The 25,919-nt window shown below is 43.1% G+C and overlaps 1 protein-coding gene across 2 annotated transcripts in view; it reads right to left on the bottom strand.

Annotated features, from left to right (window-relative positions):
* Positions 1-2,059: 2,059 nt before the first annotated feature.
* The window catches only part of LOC138246072 (general transcription factor IIE subunit 1-like), a 145,709-nt gene continuing 121,849 nt past the window's right edge, over positions 2,060-25,919 (bottom strand). Inside the window, exons 4-5 of one of the 2 annotated variants that reach the window (XM_069200281.1) lie at positions 3,883-4,106; positions 2,060-3,133 (exon numbers count right to left, since the gene is read on the bottom strand). In XM_069200281.1, the coding sequence (XP_069056382.1) occupies positions 2,727-3,133; positions 3,883-4,106 (631 nt within the window). In that variant the 3' untranslated portion in view covers positions 2,060-2,726. The remainder of the gene's footprint in view (positions 3,134-3,882; positions 4,107-25,919) is intronic. The other variant, XM_069200291.1, reaches the window with a different exon arrangement.

The raw sequence follows: 25,919 nt of genomic DNA, 5'->3' as shown, positions 1-25,919 counted from the left end.
CAGAAATTACATAAGGGGCAACGTATGCAAGGTTAAACAAGACGACGCAAAAAACATTGACAGAACCTCTTAGTTGAATGGAAACTACAATACAGCAAGCTACTTCCCAGGCTACAACTATAAAACACAGGACTCTTCATATTTGTGTTGCATCTGGTGGCAAAACATTAAAATCAATAGGTACTCTACATTAGTCTATATATATATATATATATATTTACTATTACTAAAAAGTGGTGAAATAAAGTTTAGGCTCACTCTATTAAGAGCTTGAGAACTTCTGATTGACCTCTGGTCAGCCAATTGAGGCAATCCATTTGCCACATAGTTGCCGACATTCATACTTTCAAAGGCCCATCCTATTTAGGGTAGTCATTCCAATGCATATTTTCTCTGCCAGCATCTGCTGTGCAAGGCATGGCAGTACCGGGCAGGGAAAATAAAGATTCCTAGTAACAGAAAACATTCCTTGAAAGTCAGGGTGAATTCAATTTTCTTTTTCACTTTGGAAGTTTGTGGAAAACAAAAAATAAATGCTGAGTGGACAAGGAAACACAGTGTTCACTCTAGCAAAAGGCAGATGAACATTTGGCAAAGAGCCTCTGCAGGCAGGCTGGAATCTTGGATTGATTGTGTCACTGGCTGATAAGCCCTAACTAGGGAGAAACAGGTCCTGCCTTGCTTGAGCACCGGTTCAGGGAAGGCCTGGCAATTGAGGCTGAACTGTTCCCTTTGGAGCGAGGTCAAGACTGATTTGTATATGGTTAGGACCAAACTGAGGTGGCATGGTGTGCATAATAACAATAGATTGAGATGCAGCTACTGGCCGACATTAATTCAAACATTCAATTTTTTTGGATACTTTAGTTTGTCACTTTAAGGACCCTTGCACACTGTCAGTGGAACCAAGCTATACCTGGCTGATGAGCCCTAACTTGGGCAAAACTAGTTCAGGTTTGCTTGTATTCTGGTTCATGGAGGACCTGGCATGGCAGTTCAGGCTGGACTGTTCCCAGTGGAGCAGGCTCAAAACGGATTTGCATATGGCTGGGTCCAAATTCAGGTGGCATAGTGTGTAAAATAATGAAGGATTGGGATGCGGACCGAGTGATAACCAGTAGGTGAGATGATTTTAACCTTTCCACCCATCACTTTTTGTATGCTTTAGTTTTGGAATCTATGATTATGGCAGGTGGTCCTCTGCCAATGGAAGGTGGAGGCGAAAGCCTAGGCGACCATAAAACACTAGCTCAGCCTCTAACCTACAGAGAAGAGCAACACATGAAGAGAGAAGGAATTAAATTGTGCAAGATATTTAAGGAAGAAAACTTAAGGACTTTCTTGAATATGTTAAGTTTAATGCAGAATGCGTATGTAAGTTAATCAGGTTTTTTATGGAAAACTGTCTCTTAACAACACCTATATTCCAGCCAATAGACGTGGAAGAAAGGGAGGATGGGGGAGAGAACATCTCATCCATGAGCAATTTGGGTGACCATTTGAAACACCACCTTTGCCTTCACTTAGAGGATGAGATATTGTCAGGCCACCCATTTCTCCACTGCAAGAAGATGCGCCAAAAAGTATTTAACTCAGGGGGAGAACGACAGAAGGAAGGAAAAAGAAAACGGCAAGGATCATCTACATAGCTGTATGAAGAATAACCTTAGGAAGTCATGTCATCTGCCTGGGAAACGATTAAGAAATCAATGCAAATCCTATTTGTTCAGTGTGTCATGAGCGATCCTTTTTTTCGGTTTTATATATATCGGGAACTCGACCTGAAGGTGTTTGAGCACTTTACATGAGCCCTAGTAATATTGCACAGGACACATTCATTTTTTTTGTAGGCACGTAACGATCAAGTAATTAATTCAGAATCACAGCCGACGCCGAGACTTGAAGGTAGTTCCCCAGTTCCAAAGTCGGAAACTCTGGTCGTTAGGTCACATCCTATCCTCTTAATTGTATTTTTTTTTATTTGCTCACATCAAACAGTACTAAGAAAGTGCAAGCAGGGACATAGACCCGTATTTCATTTAAGGAATTCAGCATTTATTATAGAAAGTGACTATTTGAGTTTCATAATTTTACAGTGCACAAACCCTTTTCGTATGCACTGAACACAATGACTTCGTTTCCCAAGTATCAATCACACTACACTGTCTTAGCTTTAGACATAGAACACTTCAATACCAAACAGTAAATCAAATTAACAACGGCGGATTTGCCTCTAGCACCTTTGCATGCACACACCAGCTTTTTGGCATGAGAACCTATGCACAGATAATACTTCATTTTTTAATTCAGTGAAATGTTTAATTTTGTTTCATCCAAGTGCAAACATCAAACAATATATACAAACAAACACAAAGTTCCTGTACCCCTCTAATATCGTGCTTAAGCCAGAATCCAGGGCTAAAAAAACCTGCGATTATTTAAATATTCTCTTGCAGGCACCCACTGTTTTTAAGCATTTGCACACCCAAGTGTCTTTTCGACTTCAAAGCAGATTCTACTAGCAAAAGACACACTTTGTCAGCAACTTCAGAGAAAAACATTAGCAGAGTATGAAGTTGTAGGTCTGCATGTATTGATCAATAGAGAAATAATCTAATTGTGTGTATTTTTCTCCCATGTGGGATATACATCCTGCTGTGCGCACCTCTTCCTCTCACAAACTGTGACCTAACGAACCAAAACACGAAAGGAAGCTTTGCATACAATCACTCAAAAGCAGACTGGAACATCTGTTGCCCCACCTTAATGTACAAATCTCGCTCCTCCTCGGTCATGAAGGACACTAGTTGTGGATTCTGACTGACCTCGCTGTAGAGGTGCGGCTGCCCAGCGACCATGACAGTCGGATCCTCGGTCTCCTGCTCCTCTTCTTCCTCCTCCTCCTTTACTTCATCGCCTACTGTGGGTTTACCCAGTGGCTCCTTCACTTGCTTCTTCTCATCTTCGGATTCACTGGTGTCACTGCCGGTATCGCTCCGAGTGCTGGCTGCTGCTGGTAGCGGCCCGAGACCAGAAGGTTTCAGCTCATGCATCATAAGTGTCCGTATCACTTCATTGTCTTCTGCTGTGTCCTTATTGTCATTTTCATCCATCACCGCAGGCATTTCTAGAGCTGTAAAAAAATACATCAGCAATTGACAATTTTTAAATGAAAGATAACAGAAAAAGTTTAGAAGAGTGACAACAATATCTATGAAAAGTGGAAATCTCACACTTAACTGCAATCGTTGGGCACTACGGGAGCATTTGGGCCCCTCCACCCAGTCCTGTCCTGCATGACGCTCTCTGCTGCTCTATGGACTTCCACTGTCACCATGCTCACGCAGTTACAGGGGAACGCAATCATCCCCAAAGCTGATCCTTCATAGACCATTTGTGATGATACAACAGGAGCCCTCCCTCACCACATTCTAGATGATGGTATTCAGTGCAGCAGAGAAAACGAGCTCTAGACACCATGTGAGGAATGCAGTTCCTGCTGCAGGCTCAAATCCATAAGATATTGTATAGAACGTCTTGTGATTTACATTACATAGACAAAATTACTCAAGTGGTACTCTGATGGTTACATGGCTCCAATTAATGACCATGTGAAGCAAACAAAATGAACTACAAAAATGAAAAAAAAACACGTACACACTGGTGTGGAATGGCCTGCCTTGGATACCATCCATAGTAGTATCATAGGCACTTACACAGAGGTCTATGCCAGCAGAATTTATCTGGCCTACACTATATAGAATAGTTCATACGTTTTGGAAATAAATCAATGATTTTCAGAAACAGGAAGAAAGAAAAAAACGTAGGAAATTAGAAAGCAAAGACCCAAACAGACTTGCACCCAGCATGCGAAATACTCACACAGACCTGTATTTTGAGCATCTGTAGGTACTTCCTGTATGGTACTTCTCGTCATCCAGACAGGTTGCTCCTTGGCCTTTTCTTTCTCTTTCTTCTTCTGATCAGACTCCCTCACACTGATTACTACATTTTGCACATACATGTTTGCAGAGGAGTTCTTATTGGCCCATTTTTCAGCACGGCTTGCCAATTCTCTCAAAGGTGAGCCTGAGAGCTGATTAGAGCTGCAAGCCAAAAAAAGGCATTACATAATCAGCAAAACTCTTGAAAAACATGTCCCCAAAATGTTCTCCACGACTACACGTTATTTCAATAATCAAAATAGCAATGTATATCTCGAACAGAAGAAAGTGTCAGGAACAGAATTTCTCCAATTACATGCAATTCTCAGAGAGGCGTCAAAAGAGTAATTTTTAGGGGTCATTTAGATGCTCCATCATTCCACAACCTTGGGATAGAACACAAAGATAATGGAACCTCCAATTGTAATCTCCAGTTTACAGCCCACAAACATGGAACAGCCCAAGCAGCACAGTACTTTCTATTTCCAGGTCAGTTAAGAATGGCTGACCTATGTCTAGCTGGGTTATTATGTAGTTGTGTAGTAATATCAATTCATATATAACCCTTCTGGTCTGCACTAAAACTAATACCATAACACCTAGTGGTCGGCAGTCATCCTTAGCTCAGACAGGCTGCACAATAAACTCTCCTATACTGCTTAATCCTCTTATACTTTCATAAGACATAGCTGCAACGGGTCTTGTCCAACACTCATACTGTACCCGACACCCACCCTTCAACTGAAAAGGCATGGAATAACTGAAGTGATCGGACACATATTGCTGGGTAATTGGAGGACTCTAATCTAGCCCAACACTGCAGGTCCCAATTCGCTACATACTATGACTGCTTCTTTGCATCTTACAATGACATCCAGATAGGAGATGATACTGATAGTCCATCCCACCAAATCTCCCCACCACTTTAATTTCCAAACAAGTCTGCTCAGGGCCATAAACTTTAAACAAAATATCAGGTTGGACAACCCAGTGCAACAACCAGCGAAGTAGACTATGTTCATAGGAAATACCATAAAGGGACCTGTAGAGCTGCTCAAAGCTGCTAGCTTACTGAAAATCATAAACTGCATGGCTATCTCTCACAACTCTTCATTTACAACACTGCTAAGCACTGTGTCCCAGAACACGAAAACTGCCCTTGTAGGTCATCACACACGATACGGAAAGACTTCCCAAATAGAAACAAAGACAGTATCAACATTTCCACGACACACACACATCATGGTGTAGCTTGCTGCCCATATAGGCAAGCACCTCAGTGCCCCAAAAGGGAAGTAAGCACTATATGAATGTTGCACTGCAATACAAGCATTGTGAAAAAGTTAATTATTAGCTGGGGTGGATATTGTGTTCTTGTTAGGTTCAGAAAAGGTTTCAGTAACTTAAACTTGAGCTTAACCCTTGGAAACTATGGCACAGAGCAGACAGGCTTACCTTAAGAAAACGTGAAAAGCATTTAGAAGTACCAAAACCGATAAAAAGTCATAAACAGCACAATAAAAATACCACTCCTATTTAGAACAATAGAGAATATTTTAATAAACAAATTACACCAAATTGCCAAAAATCTAGTAAGGGGAAGATATGAATTGTAAAGGTTTTAAATAAAAATAGACCCAAAATGTGTTAAGCACCAACCTGGTTGCACATGACCTGCACCTAAGTGCAAGTTAAAGCTGGCCGTGATGGAGCATGGGTCGGATAGAGATACCAAGTTTTATCTTCTTAGGACCCAATTACGACATTGGCTGTCCCACCACAGGACGGCCAATGCCCCAGGGAGGCTGCCACTGGCATGCCGGCAACATTCCCACAGTCATTACAATGTTCCCGCTGGGCTGACCATACGGTATTAAGTGAGCTGAGGCCAATACTGTAGCACAACAGCACCATCGAAATACACAATGCAAAGCAGGCAGTACGCATTCCGATGTTGCTGGGCAGGGAGGCCTCTGCACTGCCCATGCCAGGGTGTCTGCCATGGAAAGGCTGGAGGAAAGCTCAGTTGTAATCAGCACTACAGCCTGGGTTCAGCACCACTGTGGCTGAGCACAACATAGACCGCCATCAGCAACAATTGTCCTGGCGGTGACGGCGGTCCTGCCCACCAGGGTCATAATGTGGCAGTGGGACTGCCTGGAGTGCGGCGGTCCCACCACCATTGCAAGTGTGGAGGTCCGAAGACTGCCACACTCGTAATGAGGCCCTTAGTCTATGAAATGGAAGTGCAAGAGGCTGGCTAGCCGACAGACGAGGTCCGGGTGAATCTGTTGACTTTTTGGAGGAAAACTAAGTGGGGGAAATTCAAAATTTGCGCCTGTGAAAAGTATCTTGCTGGCTGGATGCCTTTTGTGCCTTCACCCGGTGAAGATTTCTACCTTCGTACTCACCTTTTTGGAGCTCAGATTCATTTAGTGGGGGCAAGGCTGTGAGCTCTAGCCAAACTAGGCTCCAAGGTGCTGGATATCTTCTCCACAACATCCTGCTGAGACAGGTTTTGCTACTGTGGAAGAGCTCCAAGCAGGCGCAACCTTAATCATAGGACCCATGGCAATGCACCTTGTCAGACTGACTTGGCAGATCTATCCATTTCTTCTGTCAGTTCTCCAGGTAAAGTGTCTTGAAAAAGCTTCTAAGTCCCAGCTTTTGAGGTCAGGCAGGAGGATTACACCTTGGCACCAGCCAAGGGTTCCAGGACCTCAGGAACAGGACTTGGAGGTCAGGACTCACTAGAACAAAAGTCACCAGAAGAGTCCAGGGCAGGTCTAGGTGAAAATGGTCTGCTGGGCTCCACCAGGAAAGTTGTCTTCTTGCAGCATGTGCCCCTGTAGCTTAACAGATCTGACAACTCACCCTTGCACTCCACTTCTTAGTCCTGGATATAAGTGGGTGCACGTCCAGCTCTTCTGCATCACCTCACAGGTCACAACTGTAGATGCAGTCCTCCTGTCTTCAACGGGTCTAGTGGTGTTCTAAAGAGGGTGCCCAGGGGTAGCATATTGTGCATGACACTAGCAAGTAGGTTGGGGTGACTCCTGGTCCATACTTGACCAATAGTGGAAACGTTTCCAGTGGTAACCCTACCCACTTTGCAGCAGAGCCAAAGTGTCCTACTGAAAACAATCCCAGAGTTTCCCTCTGTACCTAAATCCTCCATGGCAGAAACTTTCTTCCCCTGTGTAGCACTCGTGCCCACCCCAGAGGAATGGCCAGGGCAACAAGCACATCTTTCTTTGTGGTCACTCAAAACAGGTTCTGAGGGCAGCTCTTCTCCCACTCAGAGTCTATTATCTTCTAACCTCACTGTCTAGCGGGACAATAGAGAAAGAAGATCCAGGCATGAGCTGTATCTGTCTGACAGGATAGGTATCCTTTGAAACTATGCAAAGGGTTGGGCACATCTGACAGGTTATCCTGTCATGTAAAGGTCAACTTCTTCCCACACCCAAAGTCTATGTCTCAGCTCTTGGGGCCAATTCACACCTTATCAAGAAACTATTCTAGTTGGAAGCAGAGGCCAATGGACCTTTTGTAAAATAGTTATTACAACTCAGACTTTACCAGTGGATTTGACTTGTAATAAATATTTTAAAAAGTACAAGAGTAAACTTTGTAGTTGGTTCCTAAGTATAGATAAAATTAAATGTTAATTGTAACTGCCAATGGAACAGCTAATCTTGCTACAGTGAAAATAGCTTTTAGGGCCTTGTCACTGGAAGGACATGCTTTACATGTAATACCTTTAACTATCATGCCCCCTGTCTTATTTGGCATTGGGGTCTACTTAGGGGTGATTTAGTAATATTTAACAGGGGGTTTATTTTGACAGATCAAATTTTCAGTATAAACTTGCACAGCCAGGTTACTGGTGGCAAGCATACAGTCATGTTTTGCATTATCACTTTAGTGGTGCCCCAATATATGCTGCACTCCACTAGTGACCTTTAATTTACATGCCCTGGGTACCCTTTGTACTATATACTACGGACTTATACGTAGGATAAATATGCTATTAAGGAATGTAGCCAACATGTTATAACACATGCAAAAGACACTGGACAACAGAGACCAACAAAAAAAAAAATCTAGAAAAAAGTGGAGATGACCAGGCAAAAACAAGTGCATTTTCTTATAAGCATGAATTAAACCCCTGCCCGACCCACAGCCAATGAGGAGTAGAATGTTAAGCTACAATTCTAGTAAGGCAGTTACCAGAGGTGTATTTAAAATGCCACTGGCTGGTGTGGACAGTGATGTAAATCTAAAAGTTTATCACCGTCCTATTATTACTATTTATGTCTAGATTTTTGATAACTGTATTAATGATTGACCTGTATATGCACAGTACTTTAAAGTCTAGTGGGGCATTTTCAGTAGGGATACTAATGGGGCAAACAACAAAATGTATAATGTTGCAAATAAATGACTGATCATTGAACCTGCACCCAAAGATAGAGCAACACAGTCACAATGGGACAGTTCGACACCGAAATATAAATGCATGGTAATACAATAAAAGAAAAACCTTATGTATAAATATTTTTCTAACTAAAGAAGCATGGCAGGTAGTATGTTGTATTGCACATACGTTTTATTCCAAATGCAATTTCAAATTGACAGAAAAAGGCCTGCTCTGAAAAGCAGCTTGTAAATTTTTAATGTGGTGTACATTTACAAACAAGATAAACAAGGTTTATTGTGACATATTTATTGCACCTGAGATTGAAACAAGCTGGGGTGTCCTGTAAGGATCCAAATGAGTCAATATTCAACATCAGTTGAAGCCATTCCATGATTTGTTGATCGAGTGTGTTCCTGCACTGTCAGTTACACTAGGAGTATTCGCATAGTCACGTGCAACTACAAAAACCAAAGAACCATGGATATTTTACAACAGAGTGTTCTGTTCCAGTTCCATATGTTGCTGTTAGGTTATTCACTTAACCGATGCACATGCATCTGCGATGTTTACTAACAAGGGTGAAACAGCAAGCAGATAAGGTATGTGGAGCTTTATTCTAACACCTCACCCAACAGCGCGCTCTCTCCAACTGTCATCTAGCAGCCCTGCATTCCATCTGCTGACCTCATGGCATTCCACCCTCAGCATTCCACTATGCCAAACGTGTCCCTCCCATAACACATCGTTCCAAAAAACTAGGAATAAATACAGAAACCCAAACCATATCCCTAAACCACCCCCACCCTTGTAAAGCATTAAAATATGAATAGAATAATAATAAGGTAAGTAAAGAAACCAAAAAACAGTACATCAATCAACTGAAAAGTATAGAAGAAAGAATGTAGAACTTGAACCACAGCTTGCATGAATACATTAGGCTACTAAGTAACCAGTCACAAAGAATTCAATATTGTCATTGTTCAACATAATCCTTGTGATACACAGGTTTTTTGACATCTTACATGCTCTTTTCCTGGTTAAGGGTTGAAATTGGGTCTGTTTTTCGTTTGTCCCGATCAACAGTGAAGACAGTCTCAGGTCCAGAATCCCAATTGCAGCTACCCTGTTCTTATTCTAGATTCAACCATCATGCATTTTAATTGCATTTTTTAAACATTTAATTACCTCTAATCGTTTTGTAAATATGATCCAGTCTGCACAACCCTTAGGTGCTCTTATCTCTACATAACCTCCAACCATGACCTCCACATTTTTCACTTGCTTGTTTTTGTCATAGTACTTCTTACTCTTTTCTTGAGCCACAATCTCTCTTCCTCTTCACTCACCCAAAGCATTTTTAACATACCCTTTGTTCCAAAGCATCCAGCCATGATAAACTTTGGTGATGGAGCTCTCCCTTCAAACAACTCAAACAGTGGGGAGAGACAGGATAACTGGATATTATTCGTGACAACTCAGTTTTCCAATTAAGCACATCCACCCTAGCCAATTGTATGCCTTCCTTCAATGTCTTCATCACACTCAATAGCACCATTCATTTGAGGGTGATATAAAGCTGATTTTATGTTCAATCCCACATTCTCTCAGATACTTCTCCATTTCACAAGAAAAAAACTGCACTCCATTATCCGTTAACAGATAACAGGGATAACTTTCATGTTTGAAGATGGTTTTTAAAATCGTAACTGCAGAAAAAGAGATGTCATGTACACACAACACCTCAATCCACTGGAAGTACAGATCCATAAGAATTAACACATAAGAAGTGCCACGTTTCCCTTTTACCGGTCATAAAATGCAACTTCTTCCCATTAATATTTTAGTAATTATCTGTATACTATGGAAATATGGTTAGTTCTTAGTCCCTGATCACTTGTGAGACACTCCGCACAGTCTCTAATCATACACTCCACATCATGGTCTAAAGCTGGCCATCAAAAATCATGTTGAAGTCTTCCCTTAGTTTTAACTATTCCCATATGCCCTTGGTGAGCAAGTTTCAACACTTTGTCACAGGCTGTAGTAACGAGGCAAAGAATTGTTGAAGCAGATATGCTAATTAAAAATGATTAATGAATTGTTATGTGTTTTGATTAACAATCGGCTCATAGAGAAATTAATTGTAGAGAAATTAATGTGCCCGTTTGAAAATGTGCCCACGGAGAATGGCAGCCACCCATACGAATTTGTACTAAAATGATTAAAAATGCGTGAAATAATGAAAATATGTAATAATAATGTAGTAATGTGCCATATTGAGATATATAATATATATTTTGCATTATATTGTAGAGTTAACTTGGCCGAAGTTGTGGCCTAGTTTTGCCAGGCCTCATGCCGAAGCTGAATAAATTGCACACTGTAGTGAAGCTGAGGTGTTGAACTAACCTTGAACCACCCAATGTTAAAGTCTGCTTAGCTAGAATTTTCTGCAATGTACAGATGGACAGGAGATGATGGAATCAAATTGATACAATTATGTGTAGAGTAGACTGGATATACTTTCCCAGGACTTGAACAATAGAGACACTGATTGGAGAAGAAGATGCAACATTTTCAATACCTGATGAGCAGGATGATGAGGACATCGTACAGCGAACCAATCAATGAACTGAGAACAGTGAAATATTAGAATTCATAGATCTGCAAAATCAGTTTTATTGGGTAGAGTAATAACTGGTGATTGACCAATTAGGAATTAGGGGGATGGACTGAAAAACTAATAAAAAGTCATGACAGGGGGCTAAAACTTCAGATGAGAATTGAGGGAGATGCAAGATGTTTGAGGTTCATGACGTTCAAGCGCTTCAAGATTCTGTCATTGGGCTCATGCTCTTGAGAGCCTGATGCGTTGCTGACCTGAAGACGAAGACTGACTTTGTTGCTGATCCATTCCGCTGATAGGTAGCTATGGCAATGTGACTGATTAACTTTGTGCCTTTCCTTCTAGGTACCAACTGTGCTGTTTTTATAGATTTTCTTCTAGCTAGATGTTTTCCAAATTCAATTTTTAAAATTGTTTTCACATGAAGTCCCACATGCTGATGCTAATTTGGGTTAGGTAAGGCTACTTTGGGTGATGTTGACAGTGACAAATGATTGACGAACTGATTGCTGAACATTGCCATTGATGTTGATGTATTCATCTTCGTTGGCTTATGCTGAAGCATTAGAGTATCTCTTTTCTCAAGTTCTTATTAGGTTATGTTATTGGTGGTCGCTAATAAACTAATTCCGAGTTGATTGAATAAAGTTTGAATTAACCTTATGCACTAGAATTGTAACTAATAGGGAAATAAAAATTGTTAAAACGTATATTGAGTTGTGGTTATTCATCACATGTTGATATAATTGTCTAATGATTCTCTTAGTGATTAATGATGGGTAATATTGAATATTGATAACATTGGTCACTACATGGCTAGGATACTCCATGCGATCCAAAAGGTTAATTCGGCCTATACGCGTCCCCTTGTAAGTTTACTTACTAAGGACCAGGCCCGCTAGCAGTTTTTGGTTATGTGGTGATTAATGATTATGGTGGTAGTTTAAGTTAGGATTAGTTGTTCCTTTTAGGAGGTTTAAAATTTTGTTTTCCATAATGGCAATTGTAGCACAGATGATGTCCCCTTAAGCGCAAAAATGACTTTCCCAGATCCTGGATCCCACTAGTAAAGTTGGGTATGTGCTCAGTGTATAAGTGATAGTGTAAAAGTGGAAGGTTGCGCTTGCAAAGGCTTACGCAAATGGCAGTTGAATTGTGTATGTGAGGAAAGTAGGGAGTTTGCGTATTCCAGTTGAGGTTTAGTAGGAGTGTGCGTACTTCGCAGTGTGAGAGTAGGGAAGTCGAACTTCATGTGTGTGTGGCGCTTTGTGCTAAAAAATTGTCCACGCGGTTGTTGGTGATGTACGGACCCTGCGTGGTCTAAGACTCCATAGTACATTGACAAGTGTAGGAGATGTTGTAATCTGTCTGGTTTAGTAGGTTGATTAGGCACGGTCAACAAGTCTGTGTGTGAGTTAAGTAAGGGAAATTTTCGACTGAGATTTGGCGAGTCCATTGTGCACCAGGACAGACCCATTGACCAGTTGAGAGTGAAATTCGCAGGTCGAATTTTGCTTGCGAATGTGGGAGACTAAGAAAGAGGAATAGCTGCATGAGCGAAAGGGCCATCAGTGAAAATCCGTCTCTGAAGCGATTGTGCACCTTCCTGTCGTAAACCAGTAGGTTTGTTTTTGGTTATTGGTTTTTGGTTAGTGCTCGCAATAATTTTGCATTCGTTTCGTGTGAGTCGAAGTTTAGGAAGACAAGCCGCAAGACTTTGTCAGCCGAAGTGTGTAAGTGTGATGTCAGAGTGAGCCGCGCTGGGATAGGTTGGTTAGTAAGAAGAGTCGCGAGTGTATACGCAGCCATCTGTAAGAGGCAATTGGTTGAGTAAGCGGGTGAAAGGAATCTTGGGAGTAAAAGTCATTTCCTTATTGAATTGAATACACAAAAGATAGCAAAGATGAAGATGAAGAACCCCACCGGAAAATTCTCCGGCATTTATTGTGATGGAGGAGCGAGGCGTCTCGCACTGTCTTTGGTTAAAACAGTGGTGCAAATTGACAGAGAAACAGGGAGCTTTAGCGTTTCCAGAGCATGTAACGTTTAATTTGAGAATTTTGGATCAGTTGCGAATGACATATGAGACGAAACCACTTCCAAGACCAGCACAGTTTGAGGCTTTAGCGGTTTGGGAGCTCATAGCCAGACAGCAGCAAGAGAGGAAGTTCCAGAGGAGGATAAGGAAGGTAGAGAAGTCCTTAGCAGAGGAAAGGTGGGATTGGGAACAAAAGAAGTGGAGAATGACGATGTTACAGGGTGTTAAGTTGTTTTCCCGCAATCACAGAGGGAGATGAGTCAGAAGGAAAAGAGGGTACTGGCAAAAGTAAGAGTTCATCAGGGAGTAAGAAGAAGAAAAAGACTTATGTAGAAGAAGAAGAGTCAGACGTTGAGGATTTTATTACACAGATATTGAGGGATCGACTTCAGCCATATGCGGCACACGAAGAGGGTCCAAGTACCAGTTCTGTTCCAACTGCTCCAGCTCAAGTGACGGGAACAGTGCAGGCAGATAATGGACAGGTACAAGGGGTAGTGCAGAGTACTCCTAATGCAGTGACTACTTCGGTGGTCCAGGCGCAGATGCACCCACTATTGATACAGAGAATTTATCCAGAAGTACCAATTCTTGAGACAACTTCGAACTTAGTGGTGCCATCGGAGCAATGGCTGTCCAGGCCAATGCTAGTTCAGACTGAGCTGACTCCAATGTAGTTGCCTCAGGCACAGCCATGGGTTTGCCGAAGTTCACACCAATGACAGGGACACACTCAGATGTGACACCAGTGATGAATCAGAGTATGTGAGTAGCCCTTCCACAAAATGCGAGTGTCAGAGCAGCACCAGATGCAATATCAGTGCAGATTACTGTTGGTCCAGCGGTACCATTGTTTGCTAAAAAGAAATCGAGTGCAGGAGAACAGGGTGAAATGTCACAGAGCCTCGTGAGGAGGGGAGTGAGAGATCATATACAGGTGATATAATCAATGGGTCAGACCTTTGATAGATCTAGACCATTAATGGATCTTAATCCACTTGTTGCGCTTCCAGATGCGGTAAATGGTCCGAGTGCAAGTCAGAGCTTCAAGCTTTTGACACCGCAGACTCCAGGTGCAGTGGTACAACAGGTGCCAATGCTTAATGTGAGTTATATGATTACAGGGATTGTTTGAATACTCCTCGAAATGCATCCAAGGGAGAAGAGCAGATAAATCGTGTAAGGCTGTCTACCGAAGTAACCGAGCTAGTTGAGGGAACAATGGGAGTGAACTGGTTAGAATCATATACAGAAGAGCTGAGGTACTTGTGTCCGAGGATTACGAAGGAAGTGGACAAGATACATCAGAAATTGGCAGAACTAGCAGACAAACATGACAGAGATTGAGAGAACAAAACACTTGAAGAGGAGTTACAGGTTAGACTTTGAGGCAAAGGATTTTGAACACATGAGGTCAGCAGGGATGAAAGCGCATCTAAAAGAATTATTGCAGAATGTTCAGATTTGGGGAGCATTACAAAAGTGGGAATGCAGATGGGCAAAGAAGAAGGATAAATGGAAACGAGATTCACAACAAGGGTCTGAAGGTGTTCAGAAAGAAAAAGATCATGTAAAAATTTTACCAATGAGGGAAATTACCGAAGGGCAGTTTGTTCATGTACCCTGGCACAGGAGTGATATTTTGTCATTCACAAATGATTATCCAAAATTGAGAGAGAAACCGGTTGAGTGGTACCAGCAGACAGACAGATTTGTGAAACCTTCTAAATGTCTGTGGGAACTCCGTTGGAGATAGTGGTTCCAGCTGACTTGTGGGTTGAGTGCAAGAGAGCAGTGGATTGGCAGAAAGAGAGAGAGTTACAGGTACACCATCACCTGAAGTGATGAAGCATTACTATAAGGTGATTGAGTTTCTGAAAACGAGAATTTTGCCTACAAATATTGACTGGCACAGGTTTAGCAGGACAGTGCAGGAAATAAAGGAGTCAATACATACCTACTATGAGAGATTGCTGAAAGCGTTGAATGAGTACAGTGGTAAAGAAGCATTTGAGACGAAAGACATGTTTCTCTTTGGGTTCAGGTTTGTGGAAGGATTGAGACCTGAAGTAGGCCAGATGATTAAGAGTCATTTGATTTGTTGGCAAGCACAGCTGATTGATGAGGTGTTGCAGTATGCAAAATACTGTAGTGATGAGATTGAGTTGAAGCAGAAAAGGTTGAAGGAGAAAAAAATGGTAATGCAAAATTAAGGCAGCTCAGACAGAAGTGCAGGGAGCTTTAGTGCAACAGATACCGTAGCAGCAGGGAACTATTATGTTCCAATCTCAGATGAGAGGTAGGGGTCGTGGAGTCAATATGATTTGTGGTCCAGATTAGAGTACTGTAGTGATTCAGAATGATGTGCAAGGGATAAAAAAGATGTTACCGTGTCATCTGTGCGGAAACTGGAAGCGGTGATGGTGCAGGATGGTGTTGTTCAGCAAAGTGGTGATGTCAATACATTTCAAACTGTGAAAGTCCCTAGAAGGAGAGGACTTAATCCGAATTTGCAGAATCAAGTGCAGAATTTTTAACCCATGCAGCAGGTGCAAGTGCCGCATGCACGAGTGACACAGTTACAACCAATGCAGCAGCAGGTTCCTATGGTACCGAGACAGCAAATGCAGATACCTCAAGCCCCGATGGAACAGCAACAGATGATGCTTACTCAGCAGATCACAGATCAGAGACAAGACAGAAGTAATCATGACAGGAGGGAACAATGCGGTTGTCTAAAGGAGCCGGTCGCGGAGGGCTCAGTTCAGTAAACTAAAAACGAAGTAAAAGTAGTTTCTCCTTACCGGGGGCATGAGGGCATGACAGGTCGGTAGCGTCTTTCGGCTGGGGATCCGTTTTTTGGTGGCTGGCGGGAGTGGCTGGAACGCGGGACGCACAGGAGCAGAGGGTTGTGCCGCTGCTGCGAGCCTCCCTGGAGCTCCTTCGTGTCAGGGAGGCGGCAGCTCGCGTTTCCTACCGGGGAAGCCATGGCAGAGCCAGCACAGGGCTGGAACCATCGGGAAAGAAGTGCAGGACATTGAGGATTCCAAGATATATTGAGGACTTGCTTGATCCAGGTACAGAAGGAGAAAAACAGTGTTCTAAAGGATTTGGAGGTTTTGCGTGCTGGGGGCACGCTACTTCATATACAAACGGTACAGCAATTTATCTAGACCATATGGTGGACAGGGCGAGAGGGCTGGTTGGGGCCAGAAAGGAAGGGGGGAAGGTGGCATTTAAAAATGGTTTGGGCCAAGCAGCGTACTCCCTGCGGAGTGCCAAAAAAAAGTAAGAAAAGAGTAGAAGCTGATAGCTTGGACCCCCTCCAGAAACCTTCTATAGTGAGAAGTAAGGCAGAGCAAAATAACAGTTTTGTTAAAAAGAGACTGGATGTTAACAGTAGTGCAAGTTTGAACAATAGGAAAGTCTGGGTTACTCAGTCTGTAAGGACCTATTTTTGGGTATTGCCAGGGTCCCCTAAAATGTTGATGGGGTGCGAGCATGCAAGAGGTGGACAAGTTGGAACCTGTTGCTAGCTTGGAAGGCATTGGCTCAGATTTCCGGGAAGACGGGAGAGGTGTGCTGCAATTTTCTTTATCCAGGAGGCCTGTAGGGATTCAAGAAGAGGTAAATGCAGGGCAAGATCTCCAGCCATCCGGGGAAGATCATGGATATTCAATAGCAGATATGTTGAAGGCATTATCTGTGGAATTGAAGGGTGGCTTTGAGACCTCTAATGCTAATCAGGCGGAGATTAGGAGTCTTTGTGAAGATTTAGGGAAGAAAATTGATGAGCTTGTGGGCCGGACGGCTGTTCTGGAGGAGGAAGTTGGTGAGTTAAGGATGGTGGTAGAGGAAAATAAAGAGCAAATAAGATATCTAAAAGAAGGGGAAGTAGGGGTAATGGCCAAGATGGAATCCTTGGAAAATAATCAGAGGAGAAATAATCTGAGGTTTCTCAGAGTCCCAGAAGGTTTGGAAGAAGGTGACTTAAAAGGTTTTATGGCTCGACTGATAAAGCAGGAAGTGAATGTGGTAGAATCAGAAGAGGACATTGCTAAGGACATTCAAAGGGTGCACAGGGATCCGGCGAAAATGCCCTCTAATAGGGATGGACCAAGAAAAATGTTAGTTTATTTTCAAACATATACATTGAAGGAACATATTTTGGCCCTGGCGTTAAAAAAGAAATCATTGTCAGTGAATGGATCTCCGTTTGAAATTAGGTCAGACCTAGCGCCTGTGACTTTAAATAAAAAGTGGGAACTGGGTAAAAGAATAGATATATTAAAAAAGCTTGGCGCAACAGCTCAGTTAACATTTCCTGCTTCCTTAAGGGTCATGGTGAATAACAAAATGTATAACTTTACGGATTGGAAGGAGGTAGACAAGTTGATCAGGAAAATGGAGAAAGGGAGCGGGAATGGGAACGGTCTGGTTTAAGTTTCTATTGTTTTCCCCGGTAAGGAGGTTTTGTTATGGGGGTGATGCCCCAATTCAGGTACGGTGACCCTCCTTTGACATTTTGTCAGAATAAAGATTGGGTGGGTTCCCTGGGCAGGAGTGGGGATGGGTGGTGTGAAGAGGGGTGGTGGTGGGGAGCACTGGGTGGGGAGCATAAAGGGAAAAAAGGAAAAAAGAAAAAGATCCTCATTGATGTAGTTAGAGAGAGGGGGGTGGGAAGAGGGAAGGTGGGGGGTGTAAGAATGTATTTGGTCTCTATTTTGGAAGATGGTAGTGAAGAATCTGAAACTCCCGTCTTGGTAGAGTAGGCAGAAAAGGTTGGTGCAATACTTGAAAGATGCTCCGTTTGATGTGTTGATCTTACAGGAGACTCATCTAAGTAAGAATGTTTTGAAGTCTAATCTATGTAGATGGATACAGCAGATAGCTAGTTCAAACTATACAAGTGGTAGTAAAGGGGTGTCCGTTTTAATTAAGAATCATGCTAATATTACTTTTGTGGAAGGCCCTATGGATAAATCTGGGAGGTGGGTGTTGGGGAAGTTGTCTGATTTTGAGTATGCCTTTACATTGGTAGGATACTATGGTCCTAATAGAGATGATATAGGTCCATTAAGGGAAGTCTCAGATCTTCTTTTGCAATATTCAGATCGTATCATATGGGTAGGAGACTTCAATGTTGTATTGAATTATGATTTAGATAGGGTCGTAGGTCAAGAATAAATGAGAAAATGCAGGCTCAGATTTGGGTAATGATGGCCCAATGGGGATTATACGATGTTTGGAGGGATAAGAGGGGGTTGGAGAGAGGTTATAAGTATCGGCATCAGTCAAGAATTGATTATTTCCTTATGGATATTGTCTTGAGAGATTATGTTGAGGCAGTAACACATATGCCCATTTATCAGATCATTCGGCGGTTAGTTTACATCTTAGGCTGCCAACAAAAAGTTGCAAAACTTTTGGCAGACAGATTAGGGACTGTTATGGGGAAACTCATACACATAGATTAGAAAGGTTTTTTGAAGGGTAGATATGTGCACGAATTAACACAGGGGTTGGAAGGGTCGATTGATTTAGCCACTTCTCTGCGTATGCCTTTGGCCGTGGTAATGGTGGATGCACCAAAGACATTTGAGTTAATTGGAGCTATTTGATTACTGTATGTGAATTCTATAACCTTGGAGGCCAATTTATTAGAACATTACAAAAAATCTATTATGACCCTAGTGCAAGAATTTTGGTTAATGGTTTGCTCACTCCTCCGGTAAAAATAGAAAGAGGGACGAGACAGGGGTGTCCACTATCCCCATTATTGTTTGATCTCTATATCGAGCCATTAGCTAGTAGAATCTGGAAAGACAGGAGAGATAAGAGAATACTTCCTTTCCGGAGCAGGAATCTAGTTAGGAAAGTCTCTTTATAGGCAGACGATTTAATGATTTACACTTCGAATTTAAGTCAGGCCAAACCAGTTCAACAAGAGTTAATGGAGGATTTTGGGGGAATATCTGGTTATGCAGTTAATAAGCAAAAGACCAAAATTATGGTGTGGAATATGGAAGTAAATGATTCAATGAATGTAAAGAAGTTACATATCTGGGGATAACTATAACGCACAATATATGAAAAAAGGCGGAACTAGATCTTGGTCGGGTTATGAGGGAGGTGGATTTACCAATGAAGAAATGGCTTAATTTTCCACTATTATAGGTCAGATTAATGTCGTAAAGATGGTGATTGTACCCAAACTAACTTTTATCTTTAATTCATTGCCATTAATGTATAACAAGGCTGCTTTGACTAAGTTTCAAGGGAAAATTAGCAGCTTTATTTGGACATCCAAAGGTGTTCGTATATTGTGGAAAAAACTCAGAAGGAAGAAAGAAAAAGGTGGTCTGGTGGTTCCGGACTTGCAGTATTACGCATGGGCTTTTTTGTTGAAAAACGCAAGGCAGATTCTTAACTTACCAGATCATTCAGAGTTAGGGCAGGTGTTAATTACTATGATGGAGGGACAGGAGGTACAGAAAAGTTTTCTGTATAAGTTTGGGGACCCTAAGTGTTGGAGGCTGGCCTGGTTTGTAGTGGGTACCAAGGGGTACTTACACTCTGCACCAGGTCCAGTTATCCCTTATTAGTGTAGAAGAGGTGTTCTAGCAGCTTAGGCTGATAGAAAAGGTAGCTTAGCAGAGCAGCTTAGGCTGAACTAGGAGACATGCAAAGCTCCCTCTATACCACTGGTGTCATATGCACAATATCATAACAAAACACAATACACAGATATACTAAAAATAAAGGTACTTTATTTTTATGACAATATGCCAAAAGTATCTCAGTGAGTACCCTCAGTATGAGGATAGCAAATATACACAAGATATATGTACACAATACCAAAAATATGCAGTAATAGCAAAGGGAAGTAATGCAAGCAGATTTCAATGAGAGCACATAGGTATAGGGGCAACACAAACCATATACTCCAAAAGTGGAATGCGAACCACGAATGGACCCCAAACCTATGTGAGCTTGTAGAGGGTCGCTGGGACTGTAAGAAAACAGTGAGGGTTAGAAAAATAGCCCACCCCAAGACCCTGAAAAGTAGGTGTAAAGTGAACCTATGTTCCCCAGAGAGCAGAGAAGTCGTGATAGGGGAATTCTGCAAGGAAGACCAACACCAGCAATGCAACAAAGGTGGATTTCCGGACGAGAGTACCTGTGGAACAAAGGGACCAAGTCCAAGAGTCGCGACAAAGTCAAGATTGGGCAGATGCCCAGGAAATGCCAGCTGAGGATGCAAAGAAGCTGCCACTGGATGGTAGAAGCTGTGGATTCTGCAAGAACGAAGAGGACTAGGAGCTTTCCCTTTGGAGGATGGATGTCCCACGTCGTGAAGAAGCTTGCAGAGGTATTCCCACGCAGAAAGACCGCAAACAAGCCTTGCTAGCTGCAAGGGTAGCGGTTAGGGTTTTTGGATGCTGCTGTGGCCCAGGAGGGACCAGGATGTCGCCAATTGCGTGAGGAGACAGAGGGGGCGCCCAGCAAGATAGGGAGCCCTCACAGAAGCAGGCAGCACCTGCAGAAGTGCCGGAACAGGCACTACGAAGAAGAGTGAACCAGAGCTCACCCAAAGCCACAAAAGGAGATCCCACGACGCCGTAGGACAACTCAGGAGGTTGTGCACTACAGGTTAGAGTGTCGGGGACCCAGGCTTGGCTGTGCACAAAGGAAATCCTGGAAGAGTGCACAGGAGCCGGAGCAGCTGCAAATCACGCGGTACCCAGCAATGCAGTCTAGCGTGGGGAGGCAAGGACTTACCTCCACCAAACTTGGACTGAAGAGTCACTGGACTGTGGGAGTCACTTGGACAGAGTTGCTGAGTTCCAGGGACCACGCTCGTCGTGCTGAGAGGGGACCCAGAGGACCGGTGATGCAGTTCTTTTGGTTCCTGCGGTTGCAGGGGGAGGATTCCGTCACCCCACTGGAGATTTCTTCTGAGATTCTATTGCCGAGAGGAGGCAGACTACCCCCACAGCATGCACCACCAGGAAAACAGTCGAGAAGGCGGCAGGATCAGCGATACAAGGTTGCAGTAGTCGTCTTTGCTACTTTGTTGCGGTTTTGCAGGCTTCCTGAGCAGTCAGCGGTCGATTCCGTGGCAGAAGGTGAAGAGAGAGATGCAGAGGAACTCTGATGAGCTCTTGCATTCGTTATCTAAAGAATTCCCCAAAGCAGAGACCCTAAATAGTCAGAAAAGGAGGCTTGGCTACCTAGGAAGGAGGATAGGCTAGCAACACAGGTAAGAGCCTATCAGAAGGGGTCTCTGACGTCACCTGCTGGCACTGGCCACTCAGAGCAGTCCAGTGTGCCAGCAGCACCTCTGTTTCCAAGATGGCAGAGGTCTGGAGCACACTGGAGGAGCTCTGGGCACCTCCCCTGGGAGGTGCAGGTCAGGGGAGTGGTCACTCCCCTTTCCTTTGTCCAGTTTCGCGCCAGAGCAGGGCTGGGGGATCCCTGAACCGGCAGTTTGGCAGTACCCGGGTCTGTGCTAGAGACTCGGGGGATCATGGAATTGTCTCCCCAATGCCAGAATGGTATTGGGGTGACAATTCCATGATCTTAGACATGTTACATGGCCATGTTCGGAGTTACCAGTGTGACGCTATACATAGGTAGTGACCTTTGTATAGTGCAGGCGTGTAATGGTGTCCCCGTACTCACAAAGTTCGGGGAATTGGCCCTGAACGATGTGGGGGCACCTTGGCTAGTGCCAGGGTGCCCACACACTAAGTAACTTAGCACCCAACCTTTACCAGGTAAGGGTTAGACATATAGGTGACTTATAAGTTACTTAAGTGCAGTGGTAAATGGCTGTGAAATAACGTGGACGTTATTTCACTCAGGCTGCAGTGGCAGGCCTGTGTAAGAATTGCCAGAGCTCCCTATGGGTGGCAAAAGAAATGCTGCAGCCCATAGGGATCTCCTGGAACCCCAATACCCTGGGAACATCAGTACCATATACTAGGGAATTATAAGGGTGTTCCAGTATGCCAATGTGAATTGGTGAAATTGGTCACTAGCCTGTTAGTGACAATTTGGAAAGCAAAGAGAGCATAACCACTGAGGTTCTGGTTAGCAGAGCCTCAGTGAGACAGTTAGTCATCACACAGGGAACACATACAGGGCACACTTATGAGCACTGGGGCCCTGGCTGGCAGGGTCCCAGTGACACATACAACTAAAACAACATAAATACAGTGAAATATGGGGGTAACATGCCAGGCAAGATGGTACTTTCCTACACTAAGTTCTTTAAAAAAAAATGTATTTAAGATATTGCAGGATTGGGCCATGCTGTGGTATGAGGTGAGAAAGACCACAAGGTTGTCGTATTACAGTGAGTATGCTCCAGTCTGGGACTCTCCTGGCTCTCCAGAATGGAATAAAGATGCCTTGGCCATTCCACTGAAAGAGGAAGGATTAGTGCAATGGAGACACTTGTGAGAAATCAGGGAGTTCGAAAATCTTAATGTGGAGGTAGGAGGAAGGTTGTCCAATTTTAAATACCTTCAGACGAAGAGTTGGGCAAGGAATGTGACTGAGGAAGTGGGAAGTGGGAAGTACTAAAAGTGTGGAGGATCAGATGCAGCTGGATATCCCGTTGAAGAAAGAAGTGGCTAGATGGTACTGGCTGATTAAGGATATCGTCTATGGCGAATTTATTCTCCCAGAAGAAAGCTGGACGGAGTGCTTGCCGGAGCCTCATCTTAAAGATCTTTGGCAAGTATCTACTACACTTCTTTATAATACGGTTAAACCTGCTACGTTAAGAAGAAATCATTTATTTTCAATTCACACAGCTTTCTGGACTCCCATAAAGCTTTCCAGGCTGAAACAGGATAACGTGGTGAGGTGTAAGTGTGGTTCTGCATCAGCTGAGGTCTGTAGACTGTCCTCTACGCCGTAAATTTTGGAAAGAGGTGGGTGAAGCGATTAAGGAAGTTCTTCCCACAAGTTAAGACCGTCGGTAGTGATCTTTGGTTGCTCACATGAGGCGCAGAAGATGGGTAGAGATGGAGCTAAACTGTGTTACATGATGCTTGTGGCAAGAAGGGAGATATGTAGGAAATTGATTAGCTCTGTTCCCCCTACTTTTGTTGAATGGAAAAACTCTCTAATCTATCATTTTAAGTTAGACTTTCATAAAGACTGTAAGAGAACTAGATTTTGGAATCTGCTGAAGCAATGGCTGGTAATTGGAGAGTTATAAATAGGTAGGCTGTGATCCTGTGATTATACGCTCTCCTTTGCGCTCCACATCGGATTTCACGTGGAAAGTCTTCCTAGACAGGGGAGATGTGGTTGGAGACGGGTGGTGAGCAGCTATGTGAGAACTTTGCAGCTCTGTTCTGCTTTCCTACATATCGGAGCTTACAGAACCTCTCTGGAATGCACTTCTGAGTTCAAAGAAGACCTTTATTGTTGATAATTCTCCCCACCCACAAGTTCTTGAGAGACGAATTAGTAGATTTCAAGCACAAAGTAGTTGCAGCAAGAAAAATAAAATAAAATATATCACAGTACTTCTCAGTTGCAATGTACACAGCAAATATATGTATATGATTATAGTAGCAAAGCATAAAAGTCAAATTCATCACCGTATGGGCAAGGCGGCAGGGCCTAAATATTCAGCTTCATCTTTCTGGGGTCTGCAAGTTGATGACTCCGGTCAACTGCGAGAAAGAGATTATCTTCCCAAACGGGAGACTGGCAACTGACGTCTAGCTCCAGCCTGAAGTAAAGCAGATTTGAATCCAACTCACTGTAGCCCAGAGCCATCCTTAAAAGCAAACTCAGTGTGAGATTTGAACGGCCTTGGAGAATGGGCAGTAGTTCGAGCCATTCCGGTCTCAGACTGCATTGCAAGGTCTGGTGTGAAGAAAACAGCTTGGTTCATCTTGTGGAAAAACACAGCTTGGAAAAACACAGACATCTAATGTCTCAACTGCAATGTCTAACTCCACGTTAAAGCCAATAGGCAGCTAACCTAAATATCAAATGTAATGTCTAATATCATGTCAAAGAAAATAGGCAGCTGAACTGAACAAAACATATAATGTGCTACTGGTGAACATTGAGCAACTAATATGCGCAGTGGTGAAACACAAAGTCATTGGTCAAAACACACTTAATAGCATCACACAACTTACCCCCCCCCCAACCCCGGTCTGTGAAGGGAAATTTGGAAGGTAAATGAGGATCAAGAAGGAAAAAAAAAAAAAAAAAGACAGAAGTAATGACACAGTGCACCAATTCCCATTACATAGTGAGAATGAAATAAACGATGAATGGATGAGTATTAGTTCAGATGAAACGCCATGTATGCTTGCAGGGTCCTTAAAGGTAGATCAGTGAGGACCTTTTGTGAGAGGCAAGGTGATGGATCACAAAGTTTCATTTCTAGCGGACACGGAGCTACACGCTCTACCGTGAGAAGTGCAGAAGTTCCGAACTCACCTCTTTCAGGCAGAACAGTTCAGGTTGTGGGGGTAGCAAACAAACAGTTGACAAATCCGATCACAGACCCAGTACAAGCTGAGATTGTCAACTTCCAGGGACTACATAAGTTTGTAGTTTGCGACTCAAGTCCAGTATCTCTACTGGGAAGGGACTTGTTACGCAAGACCAAATGTTCCATTAGTTGTTCGACTGCTGGAATAGAGGTTCAGACTAATAGTAATGATGAAGAACAGGCATCTGAAATTGAGATTGGAAACGTTAACGAGGAGTATCCTCTGCATGAGTTTTTCCCGATGTTTACTGTGAAAGAATTGCATGCAGATTTACAGGGAACAGTACAGGCGAACGTGTGGGACCCAACAGGTAAAGAAGTAGGTTTGATCAAGGGAGTGGAGCCAATCAATATCACTTTGAAGCCAAATGTAGTGTTTCTGCAGCTTCCACAGTATAACATGGCACAAGATGTTCTAATGAAAGTGGCGCAGATAATTGGAGATTTTCTGAAACAAGGGGTTTTGAAAGAAGTGTTGAGCAGTCCATGTAACTCCCCGATAATGGGCTTGAAGAAGCCGTGTGGGAAAGTATGCATTGTGCAGGACTTGCGAAAAGTGAATGACATGGTGGTCAAGTGTTGTCCAGTAGTGCCAAACCCAGCAGTGATACGGTTTAAGATTCCACGCGATGCAGATTGGTTCACAGTGGTTGACTTGTCACAAGCTTTCTTTTCTGTGCCTCTTCATCGGGATAGTCAGTTTCTATTTAGTTTCAAATTCCTAGACAGAGTCTACAGCTGGTGCAGGCTTCCACAAGGGCATACAACGTTACCGACTCTGTTCAATCAGATCTTGAAAAAGAACTTTGAGTCATTGGAACTACCGTACCAATCGACTCTAGTGCAGTACACTGATGACTTGCTAATTGCATCCAGGACAAGGGACGAGTGTAATTACAACTTGATTGCCCTGTTGAATCATTTGGGAAAATTTTGACAAAGTGTCACCTTTGAAATTGCAGTACTGTCAGAAGTCAGTGAAATATCTGGTACACTAAATTGAGACAGGGTCGAGGAGAATCTCCAGAGAGAGGATTACAATGACATTTCAGAGAAGTCATCCGACTTCACAGAGAGATGTCAGAATGTTTCTGGGAATGGTAGGCTATTGTCAACAGTGGATTCCAAATTTTGCGGACATTGCCAAACCATTGCAGCAACTGACACATTAGGAGATTACTGACCTCATAACTTTAGATGAGGATCAGATGAGAATGTTTACTGAATTGAGAGAGAGTTTGTGCAGAGCTCCAGCGTTGGGAATGCCATTCACATTGTTTTGTTATGAACGAGATGCTTGTTCTTTGTCTGGTTTGACACAGGTCCTTGGAGGTGCTTATTACCCAGTAGCC

This window comes from Pleurodeles waltl, chromosome 1_2, assembly GCF_031143425.1.
Source record: "Pleurodeles waltl isolate 20211129_DDA chromosome 1_2, aPleWal1.hap1.20221129, whole genome shotgun sequence".
In the NCBI taxonomy this organism is placed as follows: domain Eukaryota; kingdom Metazoa; phylum Chordata; class Amphibia; order Caudata; family Salamandridae; genus Pleurodeles; species Pleurodeles waltl.
The sequence above is the reverse complement of the archived record's forward strand: the minus strand, read 5'-3'. Positions and strand labels throughout refer to the sequence as shown.